General features: G+C 35.5%; 1 protein-coding gene across 2 annotated transcripts; it reads left to right on the top strand.

Annotated features, from left to right (window-relative positions):
• Positions 1–4,036: 4,036 nt before the first annotated feature.
• On the top strand, positions 4,037–15,362 carry LOC113049582 (interleukin-13 receptor subunit alpha-2-like). 2 transcript variants are annotated; one of them, XM_026212026.1, is made up of 10 exons: positions 4,037–4,215; positions 5,564–5,696; positions 7,765–7,916; positions 8,563–8,716; positions 10,670–10,790; positions 11,440–11,624; positions 11,752–11,903; positions 12,559–12,712; positions 13,251–13,356; positions 13,462–15,362. In XM_026212026.1, exons 2-10 carry the CDS (start codon positions 5,591–5,593, stop codon positions 13,559–13,561), a joined length of 1,230 nt encoding a protein of 409 aa, XP_026067811.1. In that variant the 5' UTR covers positions 4,037–4,215; positions 5,564–5,590; the 3' UTR covers positions 13,562–15,362. The 2 variants fall into 2 exon arrangements, with proteins under 2 accessions (XP_026067811.1, XP_026067810.1); XM_026212025.1 differs by having other exon boundaries at positions 4,038–4,215; positions 13,248–13,356.
• Positions 15,363–16,370: the final 1,008 nt, after the last annotated feature.

The following is a 16,370-nucleotide window of genomic DNA, read 5'->3' as shown; positions in this document are numbered from 1 at the left end:
GTTTCGGTATAGTTGTATGTGCTATGTTTATGGAAAAACGATACATTCAAAAAATATATATTATCATATGATTACGAATATTCTAACTACAAGCAACAGCACAAATAAATACAATAGAGTAAAGATACAAATAAAATAAACTGACTTTCAGGTTTTTTTTTTTTTTCTTTTTGCATTAGTTTTTAGGTACAGAAATTAAAGTAATCAAATGTGAAAACAGCCTTGCATTTTGGACTATAAATTAAAGATTATTCTTTAAGTAAAAAAAAGCTTTTTAATCAAGAGCAGTGAGTGATTTCTCGGTTGTTGCCGTTCGATTAATATAAAGACTGTCACTTTAAGAGAATGCACTGATATAGTTCGTATTAGTATTGAACAAGAGTATATGATTTGTAGAGGTTTTTTCATCGCTGTTATAATGTCTGGAAATCCAGAATGCGCGTCCTTCAACAGAAAAATAAATTATCTGAACCCTGTTTGTTTTACGTGTTATTTATTTAAACCATATTACAGATGCTTTGTCAGATTTAAGTTGAACAGCGGTCCCAGCGCATGTCGAACCGTGTGTGGTGAACTGAACAGTTCGTTTTTTTAAGTGAACCATACTAAATATAAATGTAATTCTGACCGACCTGCTCCCTTACTGGCGAAAATGGCTGGGATTTTGCAGCAACTTGCTGCGTCTGTTGCCAGGGCTTTTCTCCTTTCCCTCTGCTCCTCCTTTGCGCTCCATTTTTCGCGCGATTTTCTAAGATAAAGCCTGCCTCTGGATATAGCCAATTAGGCAGTGCTTCGCTGATGTTTGGTCATGTGGTGGGTTCATATCACTCCGCGATCGCCTGATTCGTAGATTCATAAGACCGTCAATTAATTCGCAGTTGCATAACAGCCTATTGCACGTCAGCCTGATAGACTGCACAGGTGCTCCCGATGGCCAGTCTCAGCTGCATGGATTGAGTTGGGCAGGTCATTCCATTCAAAAGTCAGTGAAAGTAATTTTATGCCTCTTTGGGATGGCACAGTAAAGCGACATTCACTTGCAGAAAGAAAGCTTCTAAATGGCACATACGTCTGAAGTAATGAATTTAATTAAAGGAGTGCAGAGCCAGTTGTGGTTTCGTAGGCAAACATTACAGGGTTACTCCACCCCAAAATGAACATTTTGTCATTAATCACTTACCCGACTGTCGTTCCAAACCCATAAAAGCTTCATTCGTCTTCGGAACACAACTTAAGACATTTTGGATTAAAACCAGGAAACTTGTGACTCTCCCATAAACTGACACGTAAATGACACTGTCGAGGTCCAGAAAAGCATGGTGAGAATAGTCCATCTGCCATCAATGGTTCATACGTAGCATAACAATGTATTATTTCTATAATTCTGTGTATTTGTTCTTGTGTGTGCAGATACCAACATTTATGAACATTTGTGAAAATGTTTTATTATAGCACATATAAGGCAAATATGTTATAATGTATATAATATATTCAAAACAAGAGCTCCTAAAAAGAATAAAAATAACAGGACATATGATTAAAGTTTGTAGAGAGACATGAATTTTTGAATAAAGTTGTTATTTTAGTTGTCTTCGTGTACAAAAAGTATTCTCGTCGCTTCATAACATTGAAACACAGATGGCAGTGTGACTATTCTGATGTTGTCTGTCTTTCTTTACTGGATCTTGACAGTTTAATTTACTTGGCAGTCTATGGGACAGTCACAAGCCTCCTGGTTTTCATCCAAAATACCTTAAATTGTTTTCCGAAGACGAATAAAGGTTCTACGTGTTTGGAACGACATAGGGGTAAGTGATTAATGACAAAATGGTAATTTTGGGGTGGAGTAACCCTTTAATGCCTTGAAGTTTATGTGAGCATCTATTGGTAGCCAGTACAAATTGCTAAACAGAGATGTGACGTGCATTCTCTTGGCTCATTTAAAGAGCCACACAGATGGGAAATCAAAAATTACCTGTATTACAGTGTATGATGTAGCTGTCCATCAGTGTAAACAATGTGCAAAGTAATTAAACCAAAAGGTACACGATTTATAAAATTATTGGCTTCTAAAGTAAGGAGTGGACTCTGAATCGCTGAAACGAGTCGTTATAGATTTCAAATCTTTTGCCCATCTCTATGTACGTCACTAGAAACACTTTGCATAATAATCTCCGCCTACCGTCTTGGGAGAAACGGAACTCTGACCTGCCCCACCCCCCTCACAGAAGCTCTAGTTGGTGTGATAGCATCATGTTGAGGAGACAGTGTGTTTTTAATTGTAAAGGCAAGTTTGTTTTATTTTCACTGCCAAAGAATGAAGATCAGAAGAACCAATGGCATTTCACTGATGACTGCTTTTCTAATCTCGGTGAGTACAAGGCGGGATTTTCAAAGCGTTTGGCCATAAAAGAGGGTTCATTACCAACTTTATTTAGACCAACAAGCATGTCCGAATCACAATGCGAAGTATGATTATGAAGTTATGTGTTTGTTTTCTCCCAAGGGTCTTATTAGTATGTCGCGCTAGCACTAACAGTTATATGTTAAAACCCTCTGGAGTCGATTAACGCGGATACGCATTATGAGTCATTTTCCCCTGATAACCCCGAAAAAGTCAGCGCTGATCTTCATTTACAAACACGTGATTAAAATGAAGTGTAACACCGTGAATACTCAACGAAGAGACATGAGAGAGATATCTATAGAAAGCTTGACATGTCTACTTTATATTCTGTGATAAAGTAATCCATATGAAAACAACATGATGTCCAATCTTTCACGTCTCCCTTCATTATATCTAATGTGACCACGCCCCACGCTGAACGCGCTATTCAGATTCAAACTGAAGCGCGCGGCTTGAATACACCCACACAGAAGAAAAAGCAGCGAAACTGTTCAAGTTTTTTATTTTACTGTTTGCTTCGCGATGAGAGGAATAAGACATAATTCACCCCAAAAAGATGCTAACGCATTGTTTACCGTGAAGTTGTGTGCGGAACAACCAATCAAAACTATGTTAGTTGACCAATCAGAACACAGTATGCTACCGAAAGGTGGGGTTTAAGGAAACTGAATCTTTTGAACGGCTTCGCGCGAACCGCTTGGGGATCTCTGAGAATTGAGGTAATTTTAAAATGATATTTTGACAAAATTACAATGTTTTTTAACCTTGGATGGATTTAAACCTGTTGTACAGGACTTATAGACAGTGATAGGAAGCTTAGAATTTTCATCTTACTGGCTCTTTAAAATTAATCTTGCTGCCACGTTCTGGATTAATTGTAAAGATTTGTTAAAACTGGCTGGAAGATCCACTAAGAGAGCATTTTAATAGTCCAGCCTGGACAGAACAAGAGCTTGAACAAGGAGTTGTGAAGCATGTTTTTTAAGAAACGGCCTGATCTTCTTGATGTTAAATAGCGCCAATCTATAAGTTTACTGGTACATGTACTGTGTATTATTAATTATTATTTTGTCTGTTAATAAATGCTATAAACTTGGCTGTATTCTATAGCCTATACATTTAATAAGTTGTGAAAAGTGATGATCTGATTAATTTCTTATAAGAAAGGTTATTGCAAGCATGTTTCACATTTTAAACTGTAAACAGAAATGTTTATACTTGTGGGAGCTAAAAGACTCCTATTCAACATGAACATTCCTCTTGCAAATAGATTTGTAATTTTGAAAGATGTTTTTGTCTTAAATTGGCTGTATTTCAGCACATAAGGGGAAAATGAATAAAGAGAGAAAACCAAAGTAAGCATCTGGTAGTTTAACTGATTCACAGAACATAAGACAGACACACACACATACAGACAGAACGCTGGAATAACACAAGTGATTTATAACAACAGACCTTTTCAAACAGCTCTCGAGTGATCAGTTAAACAGTTAAAAGACAAAAACATAAGTATTTTAATTTGAACTTTCATTGGAATTTATCTTGGCAGTGTGACGTGTATCCTGTTCTAAAAAAAAATTATAACTATATACCAGGTAGGCACTAGGCAGTCTCTCTCTCTCTCTCTCTCTCTCTCTCTCTCTCTCTCTCTCTCTCTCTCGCTCTCGCTCTCTCACACACACTGAGTCACACAAGAGGGTGCTGTATCCAACAAAATCCGAGAACATTAAGCTAAGTTCATTCAGACAACTCTAAGGCAACTAAATGGGCTTATAACATCAGGATCTTTCTATTAGAGAACCGTGACAGTGAGTATACCTGTTTACTTTGATCTTTTCTGCTGTAGTTGCTTTATCACTTCATCATATGTGAATATTTTGTCTTCCTTCTTTCTCAGCACATCTTCAGATCTTCTTTATGTAAATATATTGACTGAGTGGCATTAACTGAATCGTTTCTATAATTCTGTGTATTTGTTCTTGTGTGTGCAGATACCAACATTTATGAACATTTGTGAAAAGTTTTTATCATAGCACATATAAGGCAAATATGTTATAATGTATATAATATATTCAAAACAAGAGCTCCTAAAAAGAATAAAAATAACAGGACATATGATTAAAGTTTGATAATTATATAATAATATATAATGTGATATATATATATATATATATGTATGTATGTATGTATGTATGTATGTATATGTATATATATATATATATATATATATATATATATATATATATATATATATATATATATATATATATATATATGTGTATATATATATATATATATATAGAAATTTATGTAGATATTCTATATCAAGATGTGCATATATACATATATATATATATATATGTATATATGCACATCTTGATATAGAATATCTACATAAATTTCTATATAAAGATTGAATGCCCTTAACATTTTAAACATAATGAAAATGTAATATTTGTTTATTATTATTACTAGAATTTAGTCTTTTGGTGTAACATCCTTAGAATCATTTTTTAATGCTTTTTATGATTTACACGTGTCCTTTTTATGCTGAATTTATAATTTGATTTTCCCCTTCTATTTGTGTATAAAATCTGATTTGAGAATGTGTTAAGGGGATTGTTCACCAAATCATTAATTCATCCTAAAGCTGATCCGAACCTGTATGAATTTCTTTATGCAATGTTTATTTGAAATATTGATTTTTCTCTCCATCTAATGTAAATTAATAGACACCAGACTGTTTAGTAACCAAATTTGATCAAAATACCTTCTTTCATGTCCTGAGTAAATAATGACAGGATATTCATTTTTGGATGTTGTGTCTCTTTAAGGCAAAGAACTAATGAAATACACAGTGATGCAGAACAGCTGTTTTTAAGTATAGATGCCAAAGTGCGGACATTATACTAAGTGGGCTATCCCAAACCGATCGGTAAACAAAGGAGCCACACCTTATGCGTGAGAGTTTAATGTGTAAGAGTAGTTAATCATTTTACAACCACATTGTAAAATAGACTGGCAACAGTTTGGGTGACAATGTATTGTTTTATCATGATTGAATATCATTGCCACATTACATCGCAATAAAAGTAGAAAAAACAAGTGAGGAGAGAGACAACTGATGTAAATGTTTAATGCTTTATTCCTGTCTAGACACTGATAATAATCCTTCAGAAGAACATGTTGCTGCTGAATAAGTTCCCTGCATGGCTTTCTGCATTCGCTTTGCTTTTGCTGACTCAAGAGCCTGTCTCTACGTCAGAGGTCACAGCCTGTGGAGTTACGGGTAAGCTTCCTGCTTATTCCACTGAACTGATAAAAATAAATAAAAAATGGCACACTTCCAGACTTCTATTCATTCTGTTAAGTGCAAAGAGAATCAAACATTAGACTCTTGCTAAATATAACCATCTTTAATCCTCCCATTAGGTTCGGGTCAATTTGACCATTTTGATTTATGAGCTGTCGGAAATACTAGTTAACCTATGATTTTATTCTTGATCTTTTGTGTCTATTTCTCATTTAGGGCCATGAACATTCATGCAAAGTGTGGATACACTGATGTGTTTTGAAGTGCACACATAAACTGGTTAAAATTTTGATAAGCAACTGTGCAGACCCAAAGTAAATATATTTCTTGGGTATATGTTGTTATGTTGGTGTTTTACTACACTGGAAAAGGAAAAAATAGCTTTTCCTCATATATTATTATTTTTTTTTTAAAACTGGATAAAACTTTCTCAGACTCAGATGGTAAAAGTGAGTGGGGGGATATCCGTTCATACCTAATTCCTTCTTGTTTTTTAATGATCTGATATTTAGGGAATTGCATTGAATGCAATTCGGATCAATTTGACCAGCTCCATCAAAGTCGTACCCGTTAAACCCCTTAACTGGCACTCACATTTTTGAACATAGACTTTATAGTGCACGTTCCAAACACAAATTTTTTTAATTTATGAATGAAAACATTTTGTAACATGATGTTGATGTGCCATTTACATGGTAATGCAATGTCTGATTTTAAAATGGGTTTTTAAAGGATGAATTTTGAGATTTTATATTTTCAGTTGATAAATATTTTCTGATGATTTCTAAATTGTGATAGAGAAAAAGGCAACTAAGAAGTCTTTTTTTTAAACAAATGTCAGAACTCCTGTTATAATGTAGATTTTTGAGGGTGCACTCTTGTCATAAATTAATCTATTACTTTTCCTACATAATTTTTAACAAAAAACATTGGTAAAATATATATTTGGGAGTCTTAGACCTTTCCAACGATATATAGTTTGTCAAGATTAGATAAGATTTCATTGTAATATGTTGAAGTAAATGTAGGCGTCCCGGGACAGGGTGACAGTTAAAGGGTCTCTTTTAACACTTTCTCTACCTGGTCTTTTTGTAGCCTCATTTAAATAATGTCAATTGACCAGTCCTTTGACCATATCCGATTTTTTGTCCTGACATTCTATTATACCGTCACATTTTCCTACCAGTGTTTACTGCACATGTGCACATCAACATTGCATTCTTCTTCTTATGCTGAACAACATTTAATGTATCTGAAAGGGTAGGTTTAGGGTTGGGTAGGTGTAGACTACACAATCTATTTGGTAGAAATAAAAACAAAAAAATATTTATTGTTGGTTTCCTGTAGCTGTATCCCTTCTAGCTACAACCGTGAATATAACACATAATTATTGCATTACTGTAAGGGTATGTTTAGGATTGTGGTAGGTGTAGAGGTTAATGAACCAACTTTACAGTAGCTTTTTTCGTTGTCGAATTGCTCTATCCACTGTTTTAATGAGAGGTAGCAAAATCTGACAGGGTAGGACAAATCGACAGAACACCAGCACTAAAATGAAAAATATTTTTGGGAGGAAATTGGTCTCCCTCACATTGGGAGTTGTGAGGACAATCGGATATGTGTGTTTAGACGTAGGTCAGATGCCCAGATATCGGATGTGTATCTGCTTAAAATCCACATCTGGAAGTGGCAGATGTGGAAAAATCGGGTCGAGTGCAGGTTTTTGTGTTGACACGTGTAAAACAAATTCCGATCTGTGTCAGATGCAAGCAAAAAAATCAGATTTTTTTGTGCCAGTGTAAACGCAGCCAAAGTTTCCTTTATTGCTTAACTTAATGACCAGGCAGGGAGGCTTTAGCATGACTTTGTGTCGCAAAGCACCAATAATTTGTTCATTCGATTTCACAACAGTTTGACTCATGGGATTAGATGGAGTTTAAAAGTCTAACTGGATTCTTGTTGCAGGTGCTTGGTCTGTCTTCAAGTTGTTACTGCATTCAACATTGTTCATAGACCTACAGTGTTTTTTTTTTTTTTTTCACAGTGGATCCCCCTGCCAATATTGAGATAACAGACCCTGGCTTCCTGGGGTACCTCAGTATCCACTGGACTCAGCCAACCAGCCTTCAGAACCTTACAGGCTGCACAGTTCGATACCAACTCAGATACTATGACACCTATGAGGAACGATGGAGGGTAAGAATCCCTGAGAACTCACAGAACAGACCACACACAGTCTCATTTGTTTTCCTTTCAGCACATACGCATTTAGTGTATTTTTTACTTCATACATGACATAGCTATGCTATGAAGGATTCTAAGTTTATTTTGTGGTAATTTGTCTAAAATTGTTCTGACACCACATTACTAAAGCTCCGTTCAGTCTTGCTGGATAAACCTTCTCTAGTAATGCAGCCAAGTGCATATTTCTTTCTGAGCACTTTTACTGGTTATAAATATAGTGCTGTAATCTAAATAAAAAAGATGGTTCAGAGCCAAGTAAGTAAATCTGCATTTGTCTCTGCTCACAAGTCATGGTTCAGTAAACATCCTACACAACCTATTTGTAAACTAAAGACGGCTAAGTGTTCCATGTAACTCCTCAAGATGCAGTCTGAAACCCCTCAGCCAGAGTCAAAATCTGGGTTTCACTTAATGCAACCCCTCAGAAAGAACATCATCTACCTTCAGACAATGCACTAAGTATTAAGAAAGAAGTATTAGTTCTAAAGCATCTGCAAAACATTGTGGCTTTTCATGCATTATGTATACTGATATTATGTTGTTATTCTTACAAACGTTGATGTATGACTCAATATTTCCCTCTTTTTGTGTTGTACAGAGTGTTCGAACTGTCAAGCTAACTTATGCAGCTCAGTTTGATCTTGAGAAACCAATCAAGGTGAGAATACTCACTGTGCTGAAGTGTGCCTGTACCAAAGGGACAGAGGTCCAAGGAGAGGAGAAAGAGTGGGTCTACACACCTGAACCTACAGGTAAAGATTCAAAAGATATTCCTCCCCACTGAAGCGAGCAAGAGCAAAGATGAACCAAATATAGTGTATTGAGATTGCGAGGAACCTAACTGAACATGCACTTTACACATGCACTCAGTAAATCAATCACAATAAGTTTACCTCTAAAAATGGTTACTTTTGATAAATATGTTAAAATAAGACTCTAACATTCACCGTATGTAGTAATAAATAGTCTTTTTTACAAATAGCAGGGCATTTCTTTGTTTTTGGAGATGACGTAAAAATCCCTGTGATTCCTGTTATTGATACTTGTGCTGGCAAAAATATTCATGGCTCCCGCGTTGGTAACTAAAAACACATGCTTTTTTGCGAGTATCTGATTGTTAGCTCCAGATATTGAAAATAACGAATTAGGAAAAAAAAATGACAGACAAGAGTGCACAGGAAGACCCAACAAATATCAGCAAGGCTATGTAAACATACTGCATTTGCGTAATGCTGCATTCACACCATGTCGTAATGTATTACTGTAAGTTCAAGATAACAACAAGTGGCTTTTTACTTGGAGCTCTTCACACCCTTAAACTCTGAACTTTGGTACAATGCCTATAGACTCTAATGAATCTGATGTCATCAGATGGTACAAGTTGTAGCTCTCAGGAAATTCCCAATTCACAAGTTGTTATTATGAGTTCTACAAGGACGTGAATGCTTTTTACAAATTAGTTTTTCGTAATCATGGTAATATGATATGGCCTGAATGCACCTTGGTGCTGCATTCATGTCATCATCACTGTAATTTTGAGATGACCACAAGAGACATTCTACTTGGAGCTGCTCATGCCCTTGTATTCTGAACTATCGCACTCACTGCCTAAATATAGTGCTTAATGAATCTGAAATGTCAGGTGGTACCGTTATGTGGCTCTTTAATGTATCGTGAGTCGTAACAGATCGATGAAGTGCCTAGGTTCAAGTGGCATGTGAACCGATCATCTCTTACTCTTTACCAGTTATAGCATGAAATAAATATGTATGACTATCAAAATGTATCTTGTTTCAATCATCAATACACACAATTTCAAGTTCAAGTCCATCCACATTAATCTACTTTGCAATCTGTTCAGAGATTGTCTTACTATAGGGAGATAAGAGGGTCAGTATTCCTTACTATTGGAGAAACTGTAACAGCTAGCTTGGATCACGTGTGCCTTAATAACCAATCACATTACACCCTTGCCGTCATTGAATTTCAATCAGAATTTTACGACACTCAATCTGCATTTATGGATACCATAGGAATAAATGAGAAGTGCCATAAATTGAATCCCAGATGTCACAAGAAGTCAGTGAATCCTCTTATAAAACAGCATTTGGAAACAACACCAAAATTATTGTTTAGTGTAAAATGTTGAAGATTAATAGATTGTCAATTCATTAAATTATAAGCCGTTTCCTCTAAAAAGCTGTTTATTCAACTTAGCCTCTCCTCCATTGACATCCATTCAAACAAAACAGTCTTTGGTCTCCTTTCCCACATACTGCCAGAGTTAACATTATCCATTATGCTTTTTTGGCTAAAGGTTGCAGGCTTCTGATGTGGTTTGTCAGAAAAAAATGGCAGATTCAGTGTTTTGATTGGTCAGGCTTAGCAAAATACCAAAAAGGAACTTAAAAATAGGTACATGCTAGTTTAAACAGACCAATCTGGAATTAATTACTCAAACATTCATAATATTAATGTCCTGTTATCAAGGTGCTTTTTTTCAAAAGTGCTTTTGAGAAGTAGACCAACTGTTGCATGATTTAGATTGAGTCTTTCTATGAAATGATCCGCTAAATCTCATTATAGGCCTTACTGTTCGATTCGAAAATAACCGCAAATGTAATTAATTGAACTTGAGAATTATTGTCATTTAATGTCATAATTGTTATCACCTGTTAAATTAAACATGTAATCATCTTTCTCAGGTGTGGCAGAATCACGAATAAGAGATTTTCACTGTGTCTACTATGGGAAGGAGTACATGGAATGCACCTGGGAGGCAGGACCCGGCCAACCTCCAGATTCACAGCACTACCTCTATTACTGGTGAGCACTTCTGTATAAAATGCTGATAATAAACACCATTGAAGCATTCCAAATGCTTTGACAGATGCATTAAGGGGTTTTTACTGTCTGTGCCTCAGGGGGAGCAGAGGACAGGTTGAAGCACAAGTCATTTTATCTTGAATTTACCGAGTAACATCGTAGAATTAAGTGCTCAAATTGCAAAGCTTCCGTTGTTTTATCTTTTCCATGGAAAAAGAAATGCTATCCTTACTAGGGTGTACAGCACACACATTTGTTTTTGGCAAAGTTTAACATAAGCCATTTTGGTTGGCAGTCGTGGTTGAAACACTAGGATCTGATCACTGCATTCCACTGCACTACAGCTCAAGAGTCAGGACTGCTTAGCTGGAAGTGTGTAGCTCTTTCTGTACATTTATGTAGCAGGTAAACAGAATCTTCAATCTGATGTTAAAATACGATTTCAAACCCAAACATCTCTTCATACTCTGAATGTAGACATCATTTCTCTCTAGGGTCAATCGCATGCGTAATTTTCTTTCGAATAATATCTAATGATGCACATAGAAACAAACATTTCAGTTTTATGTTGATATTCCATGTTTTGAATAATATAATAAGCACACTTAAAGACTCAACTTCATGAGTAAATGTATATCTGTTCTTCCAGGCACAGGGAAATGGATGAAACAAAGGAATGTCCAGAATACTTCATATCATCTGAGGGTCGAAGTGGATGCAGGTTTCCTCGAGAATCACTCCTGGAGTTCTCGAAGTTTAATTTATGTATAAATGGATCCTCTCCAGCAGGAAGTCTGAAAATGGCCTACTTCTCTATTGAGGTCCAAAACCATGGTAACTACAGACTGCTTTACACCTGACAGAACAAACCTTTCAAAACCCAGCTAACTAGGGACATATGGTCTGACTCTGTTGTAAAAAACATATTCCTCATGTTCTTCTCACCTTCTTTCTCTTGCAGTAAAACCCACAGTGGTCTCCTCTGTGCATGTCTCAGAGACTGATGGAGAGCTGAAGTTAGAGTGGTCACCACCTAGTGGTCAGGTGCCAGACCACTGCTTGGAATATGAGGTGGAGAGCAGCACTACGATGGAAAATGGCAAAGAAAAGCAGGTATTTTAATTGTACTGTTTTTCTTCTATCCAGTGCTGTTAGATGATTAAAATCATCTTAAATAGTAGTAAAAATAAAAATGTACATACTATGTACTTATAGTAGTTACAATAACTATGTAATAACTAGGTACTAACCCTGAACCCTGAATCTCTTAACTTAACCCTACCCCATGTAGTTACCTTGTATTACCAGAACTTTTTCAGATAAATACACTGTAAGTACACTATAAGTACATGTAAGTACACATACTGTAAAATAAAGTACAACCAATAGACATTATCCTCAGCTCTGCTTTTCATGTCTTTGTGGTTGTTGCTGCATATTTTAGGTGTCTCACATTTTAACCATGCAGTTCAGATTATAGAGTACTAATGGGCTGATAAGAATCTGATATATTAGATAAGGGAAACATCTGAAATGCCTTCAGGAGAGGGACTGAGAAACATAACATTTATAGCTTTGTAGCATCTAGTCATTTATAAACAACACTAATTGACGTGAACAATTGCCATTCATTTCATTCTGAATCTCCCTTTCATGCACTGTCAAACCAAAATTTGGTTTAGCTGGTGTGCCAAAACAAATACCAAAATAGAGCCAAGAATGTGGTCTGTAAAAATCATCAATTAGGGATTTTTTTTTTCCCCTTCAGGAAAAGATTGTTCTTCAGAATTTAGAGGACACATCTTTTGGCATCCCAAGAAAGGCGGAAAGTCAAAAAACTTGCTTTCGAATCAGGTCAAAGGTGAACATGTACTGCGCTGATGGAGGATTTTGGAGTGACTGGAGCCAAACAAAGTGCACAGGTTAGACCTTGTTGTTTAAAGAGTGTTCTGTCATCCTGATCTTGTGAAACTAATATAAGTGACACGTTTATGAAGATTTAAAGATAGTTGTTGAACAGCTGTTGATAATATTTAAGGTTAACACCTCCAAAGACACCCTTAGTATATGGGAAGTCATGGCCTATTGTTTTAAGAGTTGGACTCATAATCCAAATGTTGTGGGTTTGAGTCTAGTGCCGGAAGGAATTGTAGGTGGGGGGAGTGAATGTACAGTGTTCTCTTCACCTTCATTACCACAACTGAGTTGCCCTTGAGCAAGGCACCAAACCCCCAAATGATTCCCTGGCGCTTCAGCAAAAAAATGGCTGCCCACTTCTCTGGGTGTGTGTTCACAATGTGTGTGTGTGCTCACTACCGTGTGTGCGCACTTTTGATGGGATAAATGCAAAGCACTAATTCTGAGTATGGGTCACCATACTTGGTCACTTTACTTTCCATTTTAAACTTCTAATGTTAGTTTTTATCCTTCATGTCTTTTTTCTCCTGTCACCATCAGAAGATAAGGAAACTCAATACATCCCAAAATGGAGATATCTCAGTCTGGTGGTCATTGGCATTGCTGGAGTCATCATCCTCTGTCTTTCATTATGGACATTAAAGAAGATGTAAGTATATGGCCAAAGGATTTATTAATAAATAAACCAACACTTTGATAGGTTAATTCTTCATTGATTTTATATTGACTCTAAAACTCATTTCTCTTCCCACAGTAGCATAAAAAAGATCAACAAAAAGGATGCCCTCTATACTTTATACAAGGAGAAGGTCAACAAAACCATGCCCACTATCCTTAGCCCCATTTTAAAGTGATGCTCCCTAAGACCTGTTATGCTGAATTAACTTTTAGCAGTTCTAGACTGCAGTAAAAGTAGACTACTCAGACACAGAAATAAACATGAGAAGTGAGACTTCAACACCCTTAAAGTGATAGCTGATAGAATCAGTAGTCTTGTGGAATAGGTATGTGGAGACCTTAATGAACCACAGCACTGACCCGAATGTATGAACCGCTTAGGTTTTCAAGACACTATACTACTATGTGATGTGTTTACGCACATATCATGTGTTACTTAAAGTTACTCAAAGATTTTTCAAATACTCTTGTCAGTTTAGTCAATTATTTTTTTCTAAATGCCAGTGATCTTGCCAATGATTTTTCAAATGCCTATCATCTTGAAATTTTAGCCAATGATTTTTCAAATACAAATATCTTGTCAGCTTAGCCAATGATTTTCCAAATGCCAATCATCTTTATATATTAGCCAATGATTTTTCTGATTCCAAAGATCTTATCAGTTTAGCCTGTTTTTTTTTTTTCAAATGCCAGTAATCTTGCCAATTATTTTTCAAATGCCAATCATCTTTATATTAGCCAATGATTTTTCAAATTCCAATGATCTTGCCAGTTTAACCAATTATTTTTCAAATGCCAGTGATCTTGCCAGCGATTTTTCAAATGCCAATCATCTTTATTTTAGCCAATGATTTTTCAGATTCCAAAGATCTTATCAGTTTAGCCTGTTTTTTTTTTTCAAATGCCAGTAATCTTGCCAATGATTTTTCAAATGCCAATCATCTTTATTTTAGCCAATGATTTTTCAAATTCCAATGATCTTGCCAGTTTAACCAATGATTTTTCAAATGCCAGTGATCTTGCCACCGATTTTTCAAATGCCAATCATCTTGGTATTTTAGCCAATGACTTTTTCAAAAGCCAGTGATCTTGTCAGTTTTATTTTCCTATCAGTTTTTTTGCTGTTTCACTTTGACCTATGACTCTTTCAGTATTTGAGATTATTTTACTGCTGATTACGTAATGAAGAAATCAGGAGTAAAGAGTTCATACATTTAGGAAAAAAGTGTTTTATATACATTATTCAAATAAAATTTTCAAGTTTTTACAACAGATAAAATCAACAAGAAGTCTGTAAAACACCCCCAACCCACCACTACAGTGTGTACAGATATGCAGATACAGAACATATTTCCATTCTTGTTCTAATCCTAATCAGAACATCAAAGCCCTTCCTGTTGATCATCATCACTTCCTGTGCTGACTAAGTATGTATGGTGACTGGAATGGTGATGTTTGGTTGAGTCATCATGATATCACACAGTACAGCACAAATGACACTCTATACCTCCCAAGAAACAGACTCGCTTTATTCATAGAATTATCGCTCATGCAACAAGCATCATTGTTTTTTCAATGGTCTACATTCACGTCATCAAGCCACAGTTCTGTAATAGTAAACCTAATTACTTTCTTTAACTTACTTTCTTTAACTTTAACTTACCAATGTAATATTGATGGATGCTAGTGTGGTATCCACACCCTGCTTACTTGACTCAACTTGCCTAGAAATAAGAAGTTATTAAAGGGATTTTCGGTTTTCCGAAAAGTGAAAATCCTATCAGCATTTACTGTAAAAATCATTCAGCATGTCTTTAAAATCTGTATGTCCTTACTGCTTCTGTAAAACACAACAGAAATGTCAAAACAATGTCTCTGTGTTGTGTTTTGTTTTCATGCAATGATATTTTGGACAGACATGTACAAAAAAGATGAACGTTTCATGAAAATATCTTATTTTGTGTTTTGCACTTTTTGTGTTTTGTCAAAAAGCTATTGTTTGCTGGCCAGTGTGTCTTTTTACATTGTCTAATTCATTGATAGAATTAGGTATTTTCATTCTTGAATATTTCATTTGCACCAGTTGTGACCTGAGAGTTTGGTATTAAAAATACTAATAATAAATTGAATGAACGTTTTGTAACACTAAATTAAACACGAAAAGAGTGAAGTAGTATTTTCATATGAAACAGTTGTTGTTAAAAAAAAATATTGTTTTACTGTGTACAGCAGTATATAATAACTAACACTTTGTAACAGTATTTCCATGTTGAATTCAAGTTTGGCCACTTATTGATACGGTGTCAAAAATCCTCTAATTCTACCAAATTCATCCTAATTTTGTATCAAAGGTTTCAATTGTGAAATTGTTTATATGTATGAATAAATAAATAAATCTTATACAATAGTCTATTTGTGTTACTATAAGCCAAGCTAGTATATGGTCACTGAATTCATCTTGTAAGGCAGGTTCCTGCAGAAGCCTGTCTGGAACTTAACATAACTAAAGCTTTGTTTCTTTACCGTAGCTAAAGGTCAAATTTGCTTTAATTATGGAAATTAAATTGACTGACAGTGAACATTATCAGTAAAGTAGTAAAGCACACCCTCCTTAGTTTTTAAAGGCCAAGTTTACTGGAACAGACAAAGACCATTATTACTGTAATCCTCTATTCAACAATCTCACAATATAAACCTTGATAATCTCATAGAGCTATAGCATTCACTGGAATAAGGAAAATGAACCATGCAATTTCTAAGGAAGGCTGCACATCAACCGTGACTACCATGCATGAAAGTGACACATAGGTGGCCATTCATCAGAAAGTGGCAGACAAAAACCTCAGTGAAACTGTGACTCAAAATGAGTCAATGGTGAGCCGTCCAATGTGAATAGCACATTACACTCACCACGTATGATTTGATTGATGAGCTCAACAATAAAAAATGAAGATGATTTTTCATCTTCAGACTAGATTGCTGAAG

The sequence above is a fragment of the Carassius auratus genome, chromosome 30 (genome assembly GCF_003368295.1).
Source record: "Carassius auratus strain Wakin chromosome 30, ASM336829v1, whole genome shotgun sequence".
Classification (NCBI taxonomy): domain Eukaryota; kingdom Metazoa; phylum Chordata; class Actinopteri; order Cypriniformes; family Cyprinidae; genus Carassius; species Carassius auratus.
This window is presented reverse-complemented; position numbering and strand designations above follow the sequence as displayed.